Source organism: Macrobrachium rosenbergii, chromosome 51 (genome assembly GCF_040412425.1).
Source record: "Macrobrachium rosenbergii isolate ZJJX-2024 chromosome 51, ASM4041242v1, whole genome shotgun sequence".
NCBI lineage: Eukaryota > Metazoa > Arthropoda > Malacostraca > Decapoda > Palaemonidae > Macrobrachium > Macrobrachium rosenbergii.
This window is the reverse complement of record NC_089791.1, coordinates 71,582,138-71,607,086: the sequence shown is the minus strand read 5'-3', so window position 1 is coordinate 71,607,086 and position 24,949 is coordinate 71,582,138. Positions and strand designations below refer to the sequence as shown.

Genomic DNA, 24,949 nt, shown 5'->3' with positions numbered 1-24,949 from the left:
ACATACCAACTCGGTCATATGACAGAGCCAATATCGTGTGTTCATCAAGTTAACTGCAGATGTAACGAAGTATTTGCTGAGTACAACGATTCTGCAACTGATGGCTTGCCCCAGTTCCATCTTACAGCTAACTCTCTTTCATCACACTATATAACACAGTAATGTTAAAGCGGCCGTATTTTTCTGAAATAGTGCTCGGCCAACCCATAAGAGCGTCTCGCTCTCCTAATGGCTAACTAAAACAAAAGCATATGTATAAAACATAACAAATAGAGCTATGCTCAATTAGCAATGTCTACTGAACTGCAGTTTTAAGTACTGCTCTCATGACGTACTTGCAAAGTCACTGGGGTCATTTTCTTAGAGCCCTTGCATTTAGTCTTACAAGCACAAATAAGCTTGACTACTCCCACAACAAGAATTATCAGTAAAATAGCCACTAGAATTACCAAGATGGATGGCATAAAATATTGCTGATACTCGACCAACAATGGATCATTGTCTTCTTCTAACGGTGGAACAGTTATCGGCACCCCTGTTGAAGGTACTGGAACTACATCATGATCATTATGCATATGACGCATGAATATCTTCTCGGAACTGTTGAACACAGCACGGCTAAGTACGAGAAAGCCTGTGGACAATACTCTGCAAGAAGCGTCAAACAGCTTGGATCCTTGAAGACTGAAGGACGTCGACTTGTTACCTCGGCACATCGTCGTAACAGGACATTCTTTGCAGTAAATGGCAGTAAGAGTTCTGGTGGTGATCATGTGGTATTCATGTGGAAACCGTATAAAGTCACATTCTGTCGGAGTCTGTCTATGAACTAATGATAATTCACAACCACCCACAGATACAACTCGCAATTGGAAAACATTACTGTCACACACATACTTCCCCCTAACCAAGGTACAACCTGTCTTATAATCAACTCCCGAACCTTGATATTGATCTCCCAAAATGAACATGGTCTCTAATCCATCCCATGTCACTACTAAGTCTCTAAAAGCACTAGGAAAAGGTCTAATAATAAAACTAAGAAAAGGCTTCATTGTACTGACAGGAACGTATACTATTAATCCCCGATCAGACAATCTCACCCTCAAAACATTATAATATAAATACAAATCTCCTCCCGTGAACAATACTTTCGCCCCATGTAGATAAGCGGAATTCTTTAGAACATTTTCTAAGTATCCTAAAGGTAATACATCACCATACACACGACCATCTGCTGCAGCAATAATTGCTTTTATCTGCATTTGCATTTCTGTCCTTAGAGAATCAGTTTCTTTCTCAATATTAAGAAAAGTATGTTGGATCATAAGAAGTGCTATTGTCACATCAAGATCTTCTTTCAAAACTTCTACTGTAACTGACAAATCATTCAAAGACTGTCTCATTGTTTCAAAACTACTTCTCAACTTCTCATTACTTTCTTGCAATTTATTTAACTGTTTCCCCTGAGCTATTAAGTCTCTTTGCACTTCTACTTTGACTAAACTTCCAATGGACATCCCTCCAATCGCAGCAATCACGCCAACACCTAAAAGAACTAAAGGTGCTGCTCTTTTACTTCTCCTATTCTGTATAGAAGGTGAATTTCCTGGAGTAACGTCAGGAATCCATTCTAACGTTTTATCTATCCCTTTATCAACTCTATCTAACGTTATTCTTATTTCTTTCATTAATCTAGTTAAAGGGACTGGTAAAGTTCTCTTATTCTCTACTTCATCTAGCGTCTTTCTCATTTGTTGTAACCTATTCTTAGAATTACTCAATTCCTCTCTGGCTGATCCTATCTTGTCAAATTCCACACTTATGGTCACTTGGTCCGAAGCTAACCAGACTTCATGATCTTCTTCAACCACTACCCCTGGTCCTAAACGAGCTTCCTGTGACCCCCAGGTTACTGTACCCAACAGGACTATCACTAAGAACTTCAGCATCTAGAATAAACAAGAGACAAAAAAAAACAATAAATACCATATATATACAAATATGAACATATTTATCCTCTAATTATATACAAATGTTCCATTACATCCCAACTTTCTTTAACTTTGAAATATGAGTTAATTTCGTCACACCAGTATTTACATCTTTTACTACAAATCTATTCCCTTTTTTGATCTCTACAATCTCAAAAGGTCCATGGAACTTCGGACTTAATTTATAATTCAGATCATTCCGAACATTCACTTTAACAAACACTCTATCACCCATAGAAAAAGCTACTCCCCTCGATTTCGCGTTACTTTTCTCTACCATTGCACGCGAACTAAGTTCAAGTTCTTTACTGATACGTGCAAATCTTTCTCTCGCTGTATTTATCAACGAAGTAACCGTAACATCGCCCTTAACTCGCTCTGGTAACAAATCAAAAGGTCCTTTCAACTTGTACCCATACAAAGCTTCTGCTGGAGATATCTTAATTGTGTCATTCACCATAGTATTGATACTATATCGCACTTCATCCAAAGATCTGTCCCAATGTGTATCGGAACCACCCACTGTCATGCGTAAAGCTTCGATTATTTTCCGATTCGCCCTCTCACATAACCCGTTCGCTTCTGGTCTATACGGGATTATAGATACTTTCTTTATTCCCAGTAAGTTAGCAAGACCGTCTAAAGTCTTATTAATAAATTCCCTACCATTGTCTGTGATCAGACATTCAGGAACACCATATCTACAAATTATCCCCTTAAAGAACGCTATAGCAACTTCCTCAGCTGACTTGTATTTCAGTGGGAAAATCTCGACAAAACGAGTTAACTCGTCAACAACTACTAATAGACGTCTATATCCATAAGCAGATTCTGAGAAGTTACCCAGAATATCCATATGCACTCTCTGAAACGGCCTATTTGGTATGGGATATGAACCCAAACGACACGACACCGTCGTCGCCGGCTTATTCACATTGCAAACAGTGCAACTCTTCACAAAGGCCTCCACTGCGGAAAACATATTTTTCCAAAAGAACTTTGACCTCACGTTTTCATACGTCTTGTCCACACCTAAATGAGGAGAACCAAATTTACAATGTACAATGTCTAGAACTTGTGGCACTAGACTCTCTGGCACGATGATTTGTGTAATTTCACCCATGCTTAGAGTACTTAAGAAAGTTATACTTAACTTTCCTAACTAATAAATTATTCTCCAACTCTAGTCCAGAAAAAGGCAACTTATACCCTTTCTTCGGTGAAACTCCCCTGAGAAACGCCTTAGCATCTGATAGTAATTTATCTTCATCTTGCTTCTGTTCGAGCAAGGGTATGTCCCAAGTGATATTTTCACCAGTAACATAACACACAACGTTTCCCTCAACATCACGAACAACAATCTCTTCCGAGACTGCCGACTCACTATTTCTCCCCGAAGTATGCACTGTAGAAATGTGTATGTCCTCTACATGCGATATCTCAGAACTACTAGTATCCGAGACATTAGACACCAAATGTCTACTCTCGTCTTCCACATAGGATTCGGTCCGTACTCCCTCATCCTCAACTGGAAAATATCTGCTCAATGCATCTGCAACCACATTATGCTTACCTTCAATGTATTTGAGGCTTGCATCAAAATCTCTCAACGTCAAAAACCAACGTGCTCTCTTGGGCGATAAATTTGGCTTATTAAAAAGCTCTAGCAATGGTTGATGATCTGTAAAAATCTCAACTTTATTTCCCAACAACAACATCTTGAAATGAACAAGGCTAGAGATGACTGCGAAAGCCTCCTTGTCCACAACTGACATCAGCCTTTCGTTACTACCACGCGTTTTGAACTTTCTGCTATAAAAAGCAATTGGGTGTAATTTTCCCTCAAATTTCTTTTTCAAACACGCACCTATACCTTCCTGACTCGCGTCAGTCACCAAGGTGAACGGTTGACTAAAATCTGGAAACTTCAAAACAGGTGGGTTCACTAAAGCATTCTTAAGCTTCTCAAAAGCTAATTGCTGACTGTCACTACAAACAAATTTAACGTCTTCCTGTAATAGATCTGTCAATGGAGACGCTATTGTAGAAAAATTCCACACAAAACGGCGAAAGAAACCTGACATACCTAGGAATGAACGAATCTGCTTCCTGGTTTTGGGAACTGGAAAACTCACGATAGCTTTAACTTTGTCATCATTCACTCTGACTCCTTCTTTAGAGATAACATGACCAAGGTAAACAATTTCTTTCATCAGAAACTCACATTTAGCCAATTTGACTTTTAATCCAGCGAACCTTAATCGCTTGAGGACTTCTTTTAACACCTTTAGATGTTCTTCCTTAAACTCTTCAAAATCAATTACGTAAGTACCCTTGTGATATTTTTTCACTGAGTCTTGATAGCTTACTAATTCTACTGTAGTTACGCCTGCGACTGAAACTTCATTTACTGACACCGAATACTCACAACGTCTTTGAATTTCTCGGTTCCCGACAACGCATACTTGAGAAGGAAACTTTTTCTCTTTCACCGACACTTTAATCAATGTAGGAACTCGTGGGTGCAATTCAATATCTTCTAACAAAAATCCTTTGAAAGACTTTTGCGGAATGTCTTCATTCTCTAATGAATGTGTTACACATGTCCCAGTCTGCGTCTTGGGTTTCTCACAAGTTTTTACCATGTGTATATATGGAACAAAACAACCTGGGTCACCTATTGTAATCCCCTGAATTCCCATAAGAATATTGATGTTATGTCGCATACAAGAAGGGTGTCCTAGCAAAACCATTTCACCTAAGGCTAATCCTTCTATAACCAAAAATGGTTCTACTATTGTCTTTCCGCCGATACCAAGCGTAAGAGATGACGAACCTAAAATATTTAATCTTCTCGCCTGTACGTCACACACTGTCTCATTAGTAGGGACTAATTTACACTATGGAAATTTCGAGTGAAAAAAATCAGCATCTATTAGGTTAACTGAGCTACCAGAATCAATGAAGATAGAAATTTCAATGCCATTAGAAAATCCACGTACAATCGGCCTAGGTTCTGGTGATTCTAAGACCTGATTGCTCATTATCCTGTGTCCGTCTTCGAACTTATCTTGTGAAAATTCTGATGTTCGTTTGTGTACCTAGAACTTGCATCAAGTGAAATTCTTCTGTCATATCTATTAAAACTACCCCGTGTTTTCCCTGAATATTCTCTCTTCTTTGTGGCTGGGCAAAATCTCCACCCATGGTCTGAAGATTTCCAAGCTGAACAATATCTCACTCTGCAATTTGACTTACTATGTCCTATTTTATCACAATTAAAACAACGAATTTTTGTTACTGATCTCTCTGAGGTTTTCTTCGATTCCACCCGCGCACCTGATTTCACTCCTGCATCGTTTCCTAGATTTGAGGAATTTGCATTATTCTGTGGTTTTGAAACTATTGCTGAAATTTTAGCACCTCCCTTCACAAAACTACTGTCCAGCGTCGGGCATTTTGATAGATTTTTGTTAATCTGTGCAAACAAAAAGGATTCATCTGTGTCCTGATCAATTCTTTTATCAAAACTATCTGTAATTATATCTGGGACTGACGTTAAAAGGCAGGCAAAGTGTATCAGTTTTTCAAAACTATCTAAGGAGATATTATTTCCATTTACCCATGGAGAGTTTATCATAGATTTCTTTAACTCACCTACTGCATCAAATAAACGAGCACTGTACGCTATTAATGAATCATTACCTTTCTTAGTTCTGATAAGCGCTCGTAAATTCCGAACAACGCATCCGCGGTCGATCCCACTGTACGACGTACGTAAAAATTCCTGAAGTTCTTTCCAAGTTTTACACTTTCTGAACCCGAAACCTCGTGCTCGTTCTCCAATGTCTCCTTTGTCTAAATCTAAGAAAGCCTTTGCTTCTCTTAAAGCATCAGCGCCACCCATAATCTTCCTAGAATTCAGATAATTATCTACTGATTCAATAAATGTCTCCACATTTTGAGTTAATTTCCCATCAACTAGTCCCTTAAAATTTGTAATGCCTGCATTAAAGTTCGTGAGCCTGTGACTCACAATTGACTGCGACGTCCCTGCGTCTGAGTCCTGCATTTTGCGAATGATCAACCATCCCCGATAGTAAAACATAAAATGAAACGAAAGAAAACAAGAGAAAAGCGAAAGTTAGCCCTCTCCTAAAAGAAGAACAGAAAACGTGTTACTTATCACTCTGCTAACAGAAAACGGAGCTCTGTGCAACTTGTGACGTCACCATCTCGAAGACAAAAAGACGATGATTTTGTAAAATCATCACATGCTTAATTAACTCACAATCGCCACTAATCACACTTATTTGGGTATTTCCTTAACCCCAAATTACTCTAAATCTCACCCAGATCTATTTCACAATTCCCCACTCCTGAATACCGAATAGGAACAAAAAAAAAAAAAGAATTCACCGTGTTAAACACGTAACTCGACACGCTTATCACACCAGCTCTTTTAAGACTAATCATTCATCTCGCCCAGTTGCCCCAGGCTAGTCTGTGCTTCGGGCATCAGTGTTATCAATTAGTGTATTTTAAAAATCGAATTAAAGCTTCACCCTGCCCTAAATTAAACTTCTACCGCTGCTATCAACTTAACTTTACTGCTGCCACCATTTTTATTCTGTAATCCCCCCTGGAAACAGACTCAATATTCTGTGTAGGAATGCTACGTAACGTTTGCCTTTAGCGATCTACCTTCAGGAACGGCATGGAATTTCGACCCTGTTCTCTCTCTCCCTCGGCGTTCGTCTCGCGCATTCCCCTCTCTCTCTCTCTCTCTCTCAGACAGCACAAAGATCTCTTTCGTTCTCGCATTCCACATTAAAGAAATGAAATGGGTCATCTAAGGAAAACGCAATCTTTCCTACAAAAATAGATTTATTATTTAAAGCAACCCAACAAGTAATGAATAAACAAAGCAAAGATTAAAATGCATCATAAATGAAATTATCAAGTAAGAATAATCTAATCCTGACTAAAAAGTCTCATCATGGCTAATGGCCTGTAAATCCAAAAATTCTCACATATTCCATTATAGACTTTGTAAGTCTAGTCTAGTCTCAAAGTCTACCACATAAAAAATTATAGACATTGCAAAGGTTTGCATCTGTCTTCTCTATGATCACACCAACATGATAACATCATGTCCTCTCACTATTTCTCACCACACCACCACCACCGACATCTGTCGAAAGAATTAAGCACAAATAATAATCTCCCAAAAATATGCAAGTGCAAAACATAATAATGAAAAGTCTAAACTGCATGGGTATATACTGGTAAAATACAGAACACAATAAAATAGAATATTGAAATGGTAAAAGGCTACGTCCACTTCCCACACAAGTTCAAAATGTCTTGAAACATGGTAAAACATAAGTCCACAATTCGCACAGAAAAACGAAGTCTGAACTGTACCTTATTCTGCCAATTCTAAGAGATTGCAACACTCAAAGATAATGTCTTGACGATACCGCTCTAGCTCCGCTAATGAACGATCGGACTAATTTTTGGGCAGAATTAGACACAAAATCTAGATTTCTAACATACGAACTCATGTACGCACATACCAACTCAGTCATATGACAGAGCCAATATCGTGTGTTCATCAAGTTAACTGCAGATATAACGAAGTATTTGCTGAGTACAACAATTCTGCAACTGACGGCTTGCCCCAGTTCCATCTTACAGCTAACTCTCTTTCATCACACTATATAACACAGTAATGTTAAAGCGGCCGTATTTTTTCTGAAATATATATATATATATATATATATATATATATATATATATATATATATATATATATATATATATATATATATATATATATATGGATAATTGTGTAATGTTACATTAATGTGGATAATTGCAGTTTGCGTAAAGTTTACAATTTGTTAACATTAGGCCAAACATGCCTGTTGTTCAAATTATGCAGCTCAATTTTGCCTGATGTGAATACGACTGCCTAATCTAAACATAGCCTACATTATGGTTTAGTGTAGAAATGGAAATTAATCCAACAGACAACCCATGGGAGGTTACAAGAGAATGCAACATGGTTAATGTAGAGACAGTTTAAAGAATTCCAATTTATTTGAATAAATACAAACATATAATTAATTAATGCAATATCAGTAAAAGAGAAATAAGTCAATAGATCTCAGGGTTCAGTAGAGTCCAATCAGAAATTTTTGCATGATCTGCCCGGGTGACAGGGCGAGTTGCATTTAAATTTTTTTCTTAGGTAGCTGCATCTTCCTGATGTACATTGAGTAGTACATTGACACTTTACATATATATCCTTGCCCACCAGTGGCTCTTGCTGTTGCTGTTCTAATCGATAGGCAGGTGTCAGGAACCTCTTCAGACTTTATCAGGAGCTGTTTGATTGCACTTAGATCAGCTGCTGTAAATTTTGGTCCAAGAATTCCCTCCCGACAACCTACAGTGTATAGTCCATCTTGTTCCTTGAGGATGACCACTAACAGATTTTTAGGATCTGTTGGACCATGATCGACATCCGGGACCCTCAGCGTAGCACACTGACCAATGGATAATGGCTTAAGCAGGTGTTTGCCGCATCTTGTCATCCGTGTTGCTGTCTTAGTTTGTCCTAGATTAGCTGAAACACGGATCTTTTGGAAATTTGTAGCTACTGTTTCTGCCCCTGTCTCTGCTTCTGCCTCTGTCCCTGTCTCTGCTTCTGCCTCTGCCCCTGTCTCTGCTTCTGCCTCTGCCCCTGTCTCTGCTTCTGCCTCTGCCCCTGTCTCTGCTTCTGCCTCTGCCCCTGTCTCTGCTTCTGCCTCTGCCCCTGTCTCTGCCTCTGCCTCTGCCCCTGTCTCTGCTTCTGCCTCTGCCCCTGTCTCTGCTTCTGCCCCTGTCTCTGCTTCTGCCTCTGCCTCTGCCCCTGTCTCTGCTTCTGCCTCTGCCTCTGCCCCTGTCTCTGCTTCTGCCTCTGCCTCTGCCCCTGTCTCTGCTTCTGCCTCTGCCCCTGTCTCTGCTTCTGCCTCTGCCTCTGCCCCTGTCTCTGCTTCTGCCTCTGCCTCTGCTCCTGTCTCTGCTTCCAGAAATGACTCAAGATCTTCCTCAGTAAATATATTACAAAGAGCTGTACTTGGCAGGATAGATGATCCTAATCCAACTTGCGGATCTTGTCCAAATGTAACTTTGAATGGGCTGTGGCCAGTTGTTTCATGATGGCTGATATTAACTTGCCACTGAACAAACTTGAGACCTACTGACCACCTTCTGCTATTGTTTTCCCTCATTCAAATGGTCAGTTTGTCCTGGATCACTCCATTGAGACGTTCAACAGCGCCTTGGCTTTGAGGATGACATGGAAGTCCAGTCACCAGCTTCAGCTCTTGCCATAGCCCTGAAAGCTCGGCGATGATGTCATTGACAAACTCCCGCCCGTTGTCGGACTGTAAAATAGCAGGTGCTCCAAATGTCAGAAATATATCTAGAAGATTCGCTGCGACCTCTTCTGCTCTTTTCGATGTAAGTGGACGCAACACACAAAATTTGCTGAAATGATTTACATATATGTCATGATGTACTTGAAGTCTCCATCAGGTAATGTTTAAAAATTTATAAGATCTATCTGGCATCTTGAATGGATATCATGACTGCGTACCAGTTTTACTACCAAACCCTTTGGAATTTTTCTGGCTTTCTTTTGATGGCAGTGCTCACAGAATGAAATGTAGAGGTAGCATACTTCTTGTGTGATGTTTGACCATTTCTTTTTCACTTTCGCAATTTTTTTTTACCACCTCCATGGCCAATAGCTTCATGGGCTGTTTTAACAATACCAAACACTTCTTCTAGAGATGCAACAAACTTGAATTCATGTTCATTTGGATCTTTTGTCCTGCGAATTAGTCGGTCAGCATTGCCAACAAGCAGGACTTCATAACGTTTCTTGAGGTTATAGTCAAATGTAGATTGGGCTCCATAAGAATTAATTCTTAACAAATCCTGTATCCTCTGATCACGCTGGATGGTGGGCTGGATGACAACATTCTCAGCCTTGCCTTCCAGTGTTTGACGCAGCTTAAGTTCAAAGGCAGCTTGATCCATAGTGCATAAACTGAAACAGAAAAGATAAAGAAACATAGAGAAAAAGTCTTTATATAATTTATACTTGGATACAGCCCAGTAATATCACCGAATGCAAAAGTCAGGCAGTAAGTTCAGTCACCACAAGTCCAGCTGTGTGCCATCACTCACTCACCGGCACGAGATCCAGGTTAGTTCTGCCTTGCTCCTCGTTTACCCTGTCCACAACAACTCAGTGACAGACCCACAGTTTCGAACAACATTCGAACAACAACACTCCAGTTACAGTGGTTCGTCATTCAATTCACATTAGGCAAAATACCCTCGCCTAATCTGAAAATCATGCATAAAGTGGATATTAAGCAAGTAATTTGCCTATTGTCAACATTGTGCAAACAAATTGCTTAATATGGAGATTAGGCAATTTTTCTGCCTAATGTTCACATTAGGCAATTATCCACATTATGCATAACATATATGTATATATAATGTATGTATATATATACATATATGTATATATGTATATATGTACAGTACATATTTATGATATATATATACAGTATATATACATATGTATGTATGTATATATATATATATATATATATATATATATATATATATATATATATATATCTCATAAATATATATATATATATATATATATATATATATATATATATATATATATATATATATATATATACAGTATATGTAGTATATATATATATATATATATATATATATATATATATATATATATATATATATATATATATATATATATATATATATATATATATATATATATATATATATATATATATATATATATATATATATATATATATATATATATATATATATATATATATATATATATATATATATATGTATATATATATATATATATATATATATATATATATATATATATATATATATATATATATATATATATATGGTGCTTGTTGCGGGAATATGTAATCGATGGCGTCAGTTTCAAAATCTTAGGAAGATAGTACTGTATTTTTCTGATTAAGGCAGATTCTCTTATTTGACCCTTGAGATTAATGCGTGACAGATTCCAGTGGACACGATGATTCTAATTTTCTATTTGAATCATTCTCTGAGAAAGAGACTTACGTCGCGGAGTTTGGCTTAACTTTTAAGACTGTCCGGGTATATGTTATTGACTTTAAGACTAGCTCTGTAGGCTTGTCCTGTGGTGGACGATAGACAATTCACGCGTCCGATATTATCTTCAATCAATACTCCTAACTATGGTTTAGCTAAGTTTTTGGTCCCATTATTAGAACCCCTCACTAAAAATCAGTACTTTCTTCCCAAATCCGATAAGTTTCAGGAACAAATTTTATTACAGGACTCTGATTTATTTATGGTAGTTTGGACGTAGAATCATTGTTGACTAACGTCCCTGTGGGGGAGACAATAGAAATTATTTTAGATAAGATTTTGTTGATAATGACACCAGGTTCCATAATTTTACCCGAGGTCTTTTTAAACAACTCTTAGAATTGTCCATGCTAGATACGGCTTTTATTTTTAATGGTGGTGTTTATAAACAGGTCGAGGGGATGGCCATGGGTTCCCCACTTGGTCCCACCTTTGCTAATATCTTCATGTGCTCCCTGGAGGAGCGCCTTATGGAGGACTGTCCCCTTAGTTTTTTGCCTTTGTTTTATCGGAGATATGTCGACGATACCATCGTTTTATTCCGACATGAACACAATGCCGAATCCTTTTTGCAGTTCGTCAACGAACCGCACCCTAATATTAAATTCACCTTGGAGAAAGAAACTGGAATAAACTTTCCTTTCTTGATATAATGATATCCAGGGATATCACTGGCTTTATTAGCCTACAGGTGTTTTCCGAAAGACAACTTTTACTGGACTAGGTATGAATTTTTATAGCTCGTGTTTTTTTAACTTTAAATTAAATGCTATTTCTACCCTCCTCCACAGGGCGTTTTCTCATACATCCAATTGGTTCTTATTTCACGAAGAAATACTGTTTTTTAACTAGTTATTTCAAACAAAAATATTACCCAATTAATCTTTTTAACAAACAACTTAGAGAAATGTGGAGTAAGAGAGTTTCCTTGCCAGTGCTGACTGCCCCAGAAATGAAATTTTATTCATGCGAGTTTTCCCTTTCTACACGACGACCACTTTCGCAAGAACTGCATTTCCTTAATTCAGAAAAAGTTTCCTGCTTTAAATGTTAAATTAATACCAAAGAGTCCTCTAACCATTGGTTCATTTTTTACAGTCAAGGATCGTCTAAGCCCCCTCTTCACATCCAATATTGTATATAAATACACTTGTCCGCGATGTAATCACGGAACATGCGTGGGATGTACGAGGAGGCTGTTAGGGGTTACGAATTGACTCTCATAGAGGCTTAAGCTACCGTACAGGATGCAAGTTATCGAATCCAGAGGCCTCTAACATCAGAAACCATGCTGTACGGTGCAAAACAAATATCAGAGATGAAGACTTTTCAATAGTAGGGCGGGTCTCCAACCATCACGATCTAACTATCCTAGAGTCTATTATTACAAAGAGAATTACTGTTCCCTCGTTAAATACTCAGTTGTCGTCAACTCAGTTATACGTTGCTTAGCTTTTCCTTTATGCTTATTTTCTGTATTCTCTCAGTATTATTCTTTCATTTCGCTTGGTGAGTCTGAGTCTTGGTTCCCTTGACTTATATCTTTTGTGATCCTTTTTTTTTCTCTCTCTTGTTTTATTTTCATTTATATACCTAATTTTAACGTTGCATTGCCATTTTTTGTGAATTTTAAATACTTTAATTAAACAAATTTTGTTCAATACCGTGATTCCATATGTGGTGCAATTATTTTCCTTTTAGCCTTGAAAATGTGACATGTGTCATGGAACGTCGGCAATAAACTTGTAAGAATGTAGGTCTTCGTTTCCCTTGTTCCTTGAGGATGTGTACTGTATATTTTGGCCGTGGGTTCTCCTTCTTCTGTATATATATATATATATATATATATATATATATATATATATATACATATATATATATATATATATATATATATATATATATATATATATATATATATATATATATATATACATCTATATATATATATATATATATATATATATATATATATATATATATATATACATATACATATACATACATACATACATACATACATACAGTATATATATTCTGGAGAACGAATCCAAGCCCTCTTTTTGGATAAGTTCACTGAAAATTTAAATTTGCCTTGATAAAATATAATTAGAATAAATTTGTACATTAATTAGTCATTTGGTATAACGAGACAACCTCTGCATGAATGATTTTAGTCGCTCCATCAATTGTTTAATTTTGAATCACAGGTCAAAACCTTAGTTCTAGTGGGGTGTCAGACATATCTAGGTTTCAAGGATTCAGAGTCCGCTGTTGAACATGTAGACCGATATACTAAGTTAGTAATCTATTTCTTTTTCTTTTGGTGAGCCATAATGTTAATGAAACACCTGTGTGATGCTACTGAAGATCCTGAGTAACACTTCTATAAGGGTCGCAAGAACTAACTTCTGGAGTAATTTTTGTTTTAAACCAGTTTGTTTTCTTTTTGAAGCCCATTCTGCATATTTTTTTTTTTATTGCATACTGGAATGGATTCTTTCGGCCCTTAAGATCAGCACTGGTCTGGATAATGAGTTTTTCCATGTACTCTTGTTCTTTAATCGTGGATTCAGGTACAGTTTAAGTAAATGCCCCGTACAGGTGGGGGGGAGGGGGGGAGAGAACGTGACCGAGACTGTGGAGTTCACAGCATTCTCCTCGACTATATAGTAAGGTGTCTTACAGCATTTGGTGGGTTTACAGTGCGACTTTACCAAGTTACCAAATGACTTTCTTCTTCTTTCTCGAAAACATCTATGATGGAAGGACATTTATTTTTTCAAGTTTATCTATGTCTTGAAACCTAGACCAGGATATTCACGAGCATTCCTCATGAAAGTTTTTAAGAGACAGGATGTTAATACCGCAGGGTTTATGTCAGTGACTCTAATAATATCACTCAGGTCTGTAGACATCCTTGGAATTTCTCGTAAACACTTATGTACAACTTCTAAATCGGTGAGACTTCTGTAGCAGTACCTTACAGTAATTATTTGCAGGCGTAATGGTAAATGGTTTTAAGTGATCGGGAAGGTACCAGCCACCATTAAAGTGTAATTTCCCCTCATTGTCATATTTTCCAGGGAGACAGCGGAGGCCCTTTGGTCACACAGCTGGAAGACCGTCGATGGGTTTTGGCAGGAATAGTCAGCTTTGGGTACAGATGTGCTTATCCAAACACCCCGGGCGTTTATACCCACGTGGTCAACTACGTGCCATGGATCACAGAAGTGACTACATCGACAGATTGTTAAAAGCTGATTTCATCAGGATTAAAAGAATATTCATCACCCTGGAACAATTATCATCACGCTGTAAGAAGACCACTCAGTGAGACAAATGCTGTTATGTAAACCACAGCACAAGCTGTGGAAGCACATATGAGATTCATAAAGAATTGGTTTTGTATCGACTATCATACTGGAAGCAGGGTTGCCAGATTGGGCTACAAGTAGCGAATTGGGCTACTTTTGAAAGCCCTGTGCTACTAAATTCTTACTTTCGCTACCTGCGTCTTTTTGGGCTACTTTTAAAATGAATTGGGCTACATTTGGGCTACTAGTTGATATTGCTGAGTTTGCATTAGAAGTATATAGTTTGCCAATAAGCAATGCCCTGATTGAAAGGGTATTTTCGGGAGTAACATCTGTGAAGTCTAAATTGAGAAACAGAATAGGATTAGAACTTTTGACATCAATTTTGAGAATCAAAACATATCTTGAAGAAAACAGGACTTGTTGCTTTTCCTTCGAGCCCCGAATTCTATGTTGAAATATGATTCTTCTATATAAAAAACTGATGCTGCAGTAGATGCTGATGAAGAAATGACATTTTTGATAATCTGCAATTATGAAGAGGGGGAGTGGAGGGATGTACTACTCTGCTTTATATAGCCTGCAATTTATTAACTAATATTTTAAATATTGGTAAGTAATTATGTTATTACATTTTCATCAAATTTCTGCAGCCGTAATGGCAATAAGCTACTGAAATAATGTTATGTCCCATAGGTATTGTAATATGTTTTTCTTAATGCAAACCAACCAGTGAAAAGAAATTGGCTACTTTTATTACAAATTCGCTACTTTTAAGGCAGCTTCTCGCTACTGTTAACAGTCCAGATCTGGCAACCCTGACTGGAAGTGTCAATCGTCAACTGTTAAAATTAACCTGCCATTTAACAGAGTCTGAAAGTGACAGTAAGGATTTAAAGTGATTGCTAAAGCACTGAGGGGAAACCCTCGAGACACTTATGCAAAAAAAAAAAAAAAAAAGTTAGCAGATTTGTACCTCACTTGTTTGTATAAAAAGATTTAAAAAGTACCTCTCGTTACATAGCCAAAAAAGAAAAAAAATACCTATCGAAGATTTAGCTTTCACCTCTTTATTTAACCAATTCTGAACACGATTTCTTTTCTTTTTAATATTTTCATTTTGCCTTTATCACATTTTCTCCCGAAGCCAAATGTCTGCTAAGGTCTGCAATTAGTTCATTTTTTTTTTAATGAATCTTGATTTGAATTTATTTCCTTACTCATTTTTATTCCGTTATTGCCCATTTCCCTTTCTTCAAGATTTGGTTTAATATCCTCTTGTGTTCTTTTAGTTTTCTGAGACACGATGAATAACTTGTTCTTAACGTCAGTTTCCTTGTATAATCTAGCAATCTTTCATGACTTATTGTCATCATACGGTCTAAACTGCATTCGAATATTTAGCGAAATGTATTGACATGTACTCTTGTTCTGTGTTAGAGTTCCCAATTATCTCTGTAGTTAATTAGAAGCTCTATACCTTATTGGCTGACCTTTCTCTCTAACCTTTGATCCATAATTTCATGAAACTTTTTTAGTTTTTATCCTGCATGTATGGATCGCAGCCACATCATCTATTCTCGTTCATATTAATGACAGACAAATGACTATTATTCATTTCTGAGACAGATTTATACTGATACATTAATTAAAATGTATTCTCTTCTGCGTTTCTGGTTTTATATTTCACGATGATGTGTTCTCGTGAGTTCCGTGCTTTAGATTTAAGACATTAAAGATGTCCATCTGGTCATTATATTGTAACAACTCTGGGGGTCAGATGGTACCTAAATAAAATCATTAGTATTAACTAAAAATTTTGCAATTTCCTTCCAAGTTTAGTAAGCAAAGAAAAGATCAGCAGCAATAATAATAATAATAATAATAATAATAATAATAATAATAATAATAATAATAATAATAATAATAATAATATGGGCATCATGGCAAAGTGGATTAGCTCATCGATGGACTGGTTAAACAACATTGGGCTGGTCAGTCGTTGGATGGGTGACCACTCTCCTCGGCGTTGATTCCTTGGGAAATGATCTTTACCACAATTTCCCCAGTCTACTCAGCTGTAAATGAGTACCTATTCCCGTTGGGGTAGGGTCCAGCTATGGGTAAAATAGCAAAACTCAGCAATGATGGAAAGAAATAAAAGATTAAACGACAACGATGGAAATGGAACCTCTGCCAATAGAGGAGCTTCGTCCGGCAGCCAGGTATACAGCCTAGTGAGCAGGGAGGACGGTCAGTTATTTGGAGGTCGCCATCCAGCAACTGATCACCACAATAACAGTAACCAGCAACCAGAGACTGGAGCTACAGAGCAAACCAGACGAAGAAATGGCCAAGAGAAAAAAAAAAAAAGGAAATATGGAGATGCTACATCAGAAGCAACCCGACAGAAATAGGATACAGCAGAAGATTGGCCAACATCTGGAATGAGAGAAATAACACCCCTCAAACAGAACAGAGGCTGGCAGACTAAGTAAGGAACATAAAGAAGAAAAACTGGCTCTCCACAACAGAAAGAGAGGAACAGGAAAGAGGAATAACACCCAGTAACGAAGGACAAGAAGATGAACTAAGAGACGATGCCACAGAAGATGACAGGAATTATGAGCTACCAAACAGTGATGCATGAGGAAACACCGAACATTCAACAGAGAAGTTGGAATGGATGAAGTCAGATGCAGAAAGAACAAAGATCCCCTCCATGAAAGCCTACAACACAAAGAAACTAAGGGAGAAAACAAGTGAAGTTAATGAAATAATTAGACTAATGCGCACCACCAGTACCACAGAAACAAATAACTTGGCATATGCAGGAGCAAGACTAATAGTAGAACTCGTGGGGATACAAGCACCAACACCACCATCACAACCAACCCAACAGAAGCCAAAACAGCAACTGCCTTGGAAAAGGTGCCTGGAAAAACAAATCATGGTGATGAGATTTGACTTGAGTAAACTGAAAGAGATTGCAAAAAAGAGGCTAAGAAGCAAGAAAACAAGAGAGGAACTGAATGAGAAATACAAAGTACAGAAGTGACTAAACAACACAATAGAAGATATAAAACAGAGGCTTAAAGCCAAAGCACATAAGATCCAACAGTATATGAACAGGGCTAAAGGATACCAACAGAACAAACTCTTCAGAGCCAACCAGAAAAGACTATGCAGCCAACTAAGGAAGTCAAGGCAGAAGAAATGGGGAGAATAAAATAAAGATTCACCGAGATCACGAAGACACAGTCAGACACCAATGAAAGAAAATGCCCAACAGTAAAGCCCTAGGTCCTGATGAAGTCCATGGATACTGGCTCAAAAACTTCAAGACCCTACACCCACGCTGAACAACTCCAGCATTGTATCACAAACCACCACGCATCCAAATGGATGACCATAAGGAGAACATCCTTAGTACGGAAAGACAAGAACAAGGGAAATATAGCAAGTAACTACAGGCCTATCACCTGCCTACCAATAACGTGGAAGTTACTAACAGGTATCATCAGTGAAAGGCTATACAACTACCTAGAGCAGAGGTTCCCAAACTTTTTGTTCCTTGGTACCCCTTGGGCTTTTTTATAGGTTCCCATGTACCCCTAACACTAAAATTTAAGCTTAATATTAAAAAAGAGCATTTTAATATTTTGATATTTTAAATTTATGGAGTCTGCATGTGTAGATTACATAGGTATCTTAAATGGTGATAACAGAAATAAAGCAATTACTAAGGTAATGTAGATTTTGATCCAGCACATACAATACATACCTTTTTATTATCCAAAACATTCAGACCAAATGTACCCCCTGAAACGTGCAAATGTACCCCTGGGGGTACATGTACCCCAGTTTGGGAACCCCTGACCTAGAGGATACAAACACCATCCCCCACCAACAGAAAGGCTGCAGAAGGAAGTGAAGGGGCACAAAAGACCAGCTCCTGATAGACAAACTGGTAATGAAGAATAGAAAGAGAAGGAGAACCAGCCTAAGCATGGCGTGGATTGACTGCAAGAAAGTCTTCGACATGGTACCGCACATGTGGCTAATAGAATGTCTGAAAAAATATGGGGCAGAGGAAAACACCATCAGTTTCCTAAAAAATACAATGTGCAACTGGAATACAGTACTTACAAGCTCTGGGATAAGACTGGCAGAGGTTAACATCAGGAGAGGGATCTTACAATGTGACTCACTGTCCCCACTACTCTTCATAGCAGCCAAGATTCCCATGACAAGAGTACTGCAGACGATAGATGCTGGGTACCAACACAAGAAAGGAGGCAACAGAATTAACCATCTGATGTTCATGAACGACATCAAGATGTATGGTAAGAGCGTCAAGGAAACAGATACCCTAATCCAGACTGTAAGGATTGTATCTGGGGACATCAGGATGGAGTTTGGAATAGAAAAATGCGCCTTGGTCAACATACAAAAAGGCAAAATGACAAAAGCTGAAGGGATAAGGATACTGGAAGGGAACAGCATCAAACACATAGATGAGACAAGATACAAATACCTGGGAATAATAGAAGGAGAGGATATAAAACGCCAAGACATGAAGGACATGATCAGGAAAGAATATATGCAGAGACTTAAGGTGACACCGAAGTCAAAACTCAACGTTGGAAACATGACCAAAGCTATAAACACATGGGCAGTACCAATAATCAGGTACAGCGCAGGAGTAATGGAGTGGACGAAGGCTGAACTCCACAGCATAGACCAGAAAACTAGGAAACCCATGACAATACACAAAGCACTATACCCAAGAGCAAATGCAGAAAGACTACGTGTAACACGAAAAGAAGACAGGAGAAGGCTACTGAAAACCAGTGAAGATGAGTGGCTAAGGAGTGCAAGGGAAGAAGGACTGATAAAAGTAGACGAAGACCCAGAAATATACAGAGACAGGGGAATAAAAAAATAGAACAGAGGAATGGCACAACAAAACAATTCACGGACAGTACATGAGACAGACTAAAGAACTGGCCAGCGATGAAACATGGCAATGGCTATAGAGGGAAGAACTCAAAAAGGAAACAGAAGGAATGCTAAAAGAGGCATAAGAGCCAGATATGTCCAAAGAACAATAGATGGAAATAACATCTCACCCATATGCAGGAAGTGCAATATGAAAGACAAAACCATAAACCACATAGCAAGCATATGTCCAGCACTTGCACAGAACCAGCACAAAAAGAGGCATGATTCAGTAGCAAAAGCCCTCCACTGGAGCCTGTGCAAGAAACATCAGCTAGCTTGCAGTAATAAGTGGTACAAACACCAACTTGAGGGAGTGATAGAAAATGATCAGGCAAAGATCCTCTGGACTATGGTACCAGAACAGATAGGGGTTATGTGCCAATAGACCAGACGTGACGTTAATTGACAAAATCAAGAAGAAAGCATCACTCGTTGATGTCGCAATACCATGGGACACCAGAGTAGATGAGAAAGAAAGAAAAAATTGATAAGTATCAAGACCTGAAAATAGAAATAAGGATATGGGATATGCCAGTGGAAATTGTACCCATAATCACAGGACCACTAGGCACGATTGCAAAATCCCTGAAAAGGAATCTGGAAAAACTAGATGCCGAAGTAGCTCCAGGACTCATGCAGAGAGTGTGCTACTAGAAACAGCACATATAGTAAGTGATGGACTCCTAAGGAGGCAGGATGCAACCTGGAACCCCACACTATATAATATACCGAGTCAAATAGGATAACTGTGATAAACCAAAAAAAATCATCAATAAATAATAATGACTTGCAACCGGTATGCTAGGTCAAAGATGGAGGTGTGAATGATTTAAACATGCACAGTAACCACAAAATGCTACAATCAATTTTTTTTCATGAGAGAGGCTTCAAAGGGACATTTATATAGAAATTAAAATTTTAAAAAATCACGTACTTGGATTACTGCAGTTGGACTGTAATTGGTGACAATTTTACTCTACAAACGATAAGGAACTAATCAATCACGCGTGTAAAATTTGAACATTGCTTTTGTCTTCCATCTGAAGGGAGGGTCGTGACCAGGCTAATGTGGTCGATTGAAGAGAAGCTACTGATCGACCAGTCAGTCAGTCGCGGTCCAGTGGTGGCCCAGAGCCCTTCCCTTCTCTCTCCGCAGTGACGGACTAAGTCTCCAAAGCGCATATTTATCGTATATTAAGGAACTCCCTGCTCACATTATAAGTGAAAATAATGGAATAGATTTTCATCAATTTACAAATAAATAAAAAGCACAAGATGTTGACACAAAGCCGTTTATCCCTTACTAGTAAAGAGGAGTAAATATACGAGTACTAAGGATAAACTATAAAACAAGTCAGTTATCCCTAGTTAAAAAAAAAAAAAAAGTAACAAATACTTTGGTAATTCCGCAGCGGAATAATGAATTAAAATTTCTATCTTTAGTATATATATATATATATATATATATATATATATATATATATATATATATATATATATATATATATATATATATATATATATATACACACATTATATTAATTAAGATTTCCAAATGCTCACAGTAAAGATTTCCTAGTACTCATGAGCGACCAGGTAATTATTTCCAGAACAAAAATAGATACTTTGAAATTCAGGTGATTGCCAATTAGACTGAATGAACAACATCGAGACGAACAACTTACTGTTATTCTATTCTTTGTGGACCATCAGGTAATGATAATAAGAGGGATATTAAATTGTGTGATTCATGTTCATGGTTCATTTACGGCAACGCGTCACAGCTGAAGTACGATGACAAAACAAAAGGGGAAACAAAAGAACTGCTGTAGAACAATGATGACAATGTTCCTTCCCGACGACATCATGACAGCCTATCTCACGGTTGGTTTTGTCAGCAGCAGAATTTGTGCCAGCACAGCCTTTGTCTTCAAGGTGGTCAGGTGCTGAAGGCGTCAAGGGGCTTGATGTGGATCTCTGGACTGTGTTCACCAAGAGAATCGTTATTATGTGAATCCACCAGATTTCCCAGATGACAGATTTCCGTGAATGAAATCTGAGAGATGGAATCGCAGTTCATTATCATAATGACACTGCAGCCCTATGTTCCTCGTTGGGAGAGTGGGTTCCGTTCTCAGCTAGCACTCTGCTGGCCGCGAGTTCGAATCTCCGACCGGCCAATGAAGAATAAGAGGACTTTATTTCTGGTGATAGAAATTCATTTCTCGCTATAATGTGGTTCGGATTCCACAATAAGCTGTAGGTCCCGTTCCTAGGTAACCAATTGGTTCTAAGCCACGTAAAATAAATCTAATCCTTCAGGCCAGCCCTAGGAGAGCTGTTAATCAGCTCAGTAGTCTGGTTAAACTAAGGTATACTTAACTGCAGCCCTATAAACAGGAAGTCTCGAAATCATCCAAAATTTGGAATGACGCCTTTGCTCCCTTTTCGCAGAGGAAGGATGATCACCTCCAAAACTCTTATATTAAAGAAAGAAAAGCAATGAGAATGAAATGAGTTTAGCTAATAGTCTGTAATATTATGATATAATTATCACTGAGTATAACATAAAGCTCAGTCACAAGTGGTTTTCAATGACGAAGATAAATTCCATTAACCCTGACAGTCTGCCGAGGATATTGTTTCAGAGACAACCTCGCTGCTCCTTGACTAACACCTGCTCCTGAATGTGTGTTTATTAAAGGGGGATTATGAAATCAATTAGGTAACTGACAGAGATAACGAGGTTAGTTGAAAAACTCAAAAGCAAACATAAAGCAATTTTAAGTAATTTTCTGTGCTATCTTAGAATCCAGGTAAAAAAAATCACAGGTAAAGAAGTCACAGAAAAAAGTCACAAGAAAAAAAGTCACAGGAAAAAAAGTCACATTAATCTTTTCTATATTGACCCACAAGGGTTTTGAACCCGGTATGTAGGATATCCACCGTTGTGGATTTTTTTTTTTTTTTTTGTTTGAACCAGGTATGTATACACCTTTGCGGCGTGTTTAGTACAAGGCCGTTGGGAATTACCATAAAAACGTAAACAAAAGACTGTAAATATCATGAAGATGACCCCATGAAATATTGTGAATTTTTCCCTGTGCCTTTATTACCGGCCACCATAAATTAATGTGACTTTTTTACTGTGATTTTTTTTTTTCTGTGACTTCATTTCCGCCCACCGCTATCTTAAAGGCATATGCGCGCATAAGTTAGCAGTACTTGAAAATGCGCAACATTGTCAGGCGAGAAAGCAAACCCACACTAACCTAGAAAGAAAAGCAAGGAACACGTGTACCTACAAGCTCTTCATTGTTTGGTGTTTTTTGGAGTTATAAGTGGCTCATTCAGACTATGACTAAGCCATAGTGTACGTTAAAGTGACGTGACTTCACAAATTGGTGTGTAACTCCTTTTTGTTATAGGGAAGTGTGTATTTTTTAAGTAGCGTACACAAGAGTGCGTCACTGGTTGCTGGCCGGTAACTTCATATGCCCTGAGGCGTTTTGCCTCGAGGTCTCGTTCAGCGTTTCTTAGACAGTGTATGTTTTCTTTTTGTTTAGCCTTACAGACTTGCAGAATGGGCTCGTTACCCCAGTTTTCGCTGAAATATGTCTCAGTTGAATGTCTTAGTGATGTGTTATTTAGAATAATGAAACTTAGAATTTTGGACTTAATAGCAGTACAGAATGTTAGCAGAAAAAAAAATAGTGGTGAAATTTGGATCTGAAGAGAGACATGGAAGTTGTGAGGGAATATAAGGATAAAGTCATAAAGATAAATGAAGTACAGTAGATGCGGTAAAGATAGTTAATTAACATCGGCACTGCTGTAACAGACGCATCCATCATTAAGGAATGCACCTTTTGGGTTGGTGGATGAGTCAGTCATAAACAGTATGAGCAAGTACGGAAAAGTTGAAGGAATAAGAAACAATAAGTTTAGTAATGGGCCACTTCAGGGTTTACTGACTGGAACGCACACTGTCAAGATAAAAATTAGGGAGAATACTCCTTCATCGATTAGTGTTAATGGATATAATTTGACTAACCTGTACAATGGCCAGAAAAGGGCTTGCTACAAATGTGGCCAGGAGGGTCACATGCTGAGAGACTGTCACTCCAATCGACAAGGAATTGACCTTGACCATGTGGAATGAAAAAGACTCCTGATATGAAGTCAGGCCAAAGGAACCAACCTGAATCCGATGACAACGGGATCTTGAAACTGGATCCTGGAAGGAGCGAACATGAGAAGGCAAATAAAACGAATGGCGACGAAAATGAACAATCAAAAGGTAAATGTAACCACTGCAACAATAGTGACACTAGTCTTTTGGAAACAGAACCCTCTTTGATATGTAATATTGACGAAGATTTAGAAGAGTCTTGGCAAAGAAAGGAAAACGGCCCAAGACACGACTGAAAGGAAAAGTTGACCAGATCACGTGGCTGAAAGTGATGAGGAGACCTTTTGCTTGCAAGCTATCCTCGGAAGATGGAGGTGCTGTCAGTAGAACAACTGAAGTACAAATACACAGGGAACAAGGTGATAATGACGAAAATGATAAGATGGACGAAGGTGAAAAGGACGCTGAACAACATGAAGTTAAACAGATTCATGCTACGCTTCTTGGATAATCAGTAGTCACCGATAGAAACTGTGGGAACAAAAGGACACAAGAAAAGGTCAGCATTAATAACAACGCTGGAAAGGGTATCACGAAATCAAAGTGTGGCGAGCAAGTATAAGCGACTGCTCAAGCATCAGAATAACGCTGAAAAAGGACCAAGAACGAACTTGCTCAGACGACATGGAGGTTGAGGATGAACGTCGAGACGAAAGTGAAAAACAGGGACGGTGACAAAACGGTTTAAAATGGATAATAAGGAACTACTTGAAACTCTTGTTTACATTCACTTTATCAATAGCCACTATAAATGTTGAAGGTTTATGTAGTGTAAACAAACAAATTAAACTTGTTAATTTCATAATTTTGCATAAAGTAGACATTATATCTTTACAAGAACATAATGTAAAGGATAATAAGCAGTCAGAATACAGTCGTCCAAATTAGAATTGGGAGAGTTCATAATTTTTCGATTCATGCCTGATTAATCCATTTTTCTGTTCGAAGATTGAAAAAATCTTATGTAATGACTTTGAAAACAGTCACTGTCATCTTTAGAATGTCATGTTATATATCATTGCTTAAAACTATTTTCCATACAGAAAAATTCACGTGAACGAAACGAAGTGATAAAAAACGTCACATCACAGCCACTGACATAATACAGTGCGCCACATTTCCACACCACCGACAAGCACGCTCGCCTAAATTTTAAAGTCATTCAACCCAGAGCT

The 24,949-nt window shown here is 37.9% G+C and overlaps 2 protein-coding genes across 2 annotated transcripts in view; both read left to right on the top strand.

Annotated features, from left to right (window-relative positions):
- The window catches only part of LOC136833481 (proclotting enzyme-like), a 162,728-nt gene extending 147,179 nt beyond the window's left edge, over positions 1 to 15,549 (top strand). The window contains exon 9 of the mRNA XM_067095697.1: positions 14,348 to 15,549. Coding sequence (XP_066951798.1) covers positions 14,348 to 14,518 — 171 coding nt within the window. The 3' untranslated portion in view covers positions 14,519 to 15,549. The remainder of the gene's footprint in view (positions 1 to 14,347) is intronic.
- A 3,275-nt stretch (positions 15,550 to 18,824) lies between these two features.
- Positions 18,825 to 23,744, top strand: LOC136833103 (uncharacterized). Its single transcript, XM_067094749.1, has 2 exons — positions 18,825 to 19,478; positions 23,547 to 23,744. The coding sequence occupies exons 1-2, from the start codon at positions 18,825 to 18,827 to the stop codon at positions 23,742 to 23,744; spliced, it is 852 nt and encodes a 283-aa protein (XP_066950850.1).
- The last annotated feature ends 1,205 nt before the right edge of the window (positions 23,745 to 24,949 follow it).

Bases quoted from the DNA above. Each gene is read 5' to 3' on its own strand.
- LOC136833103 (XM_067094749.1), top strand. From the start codon at position 18,825: ATGACAAGAGTACTGCAGACGATAGATGCTGGGTACCAACACAAGAAA. The intron at 19,479-23,546 runs GTAGACGAAGAC...GGGCCACTTCAG, and splicing joins GGGAAGAAGGACTGATAAAA to GGTTTACTGACTGGAACGCA.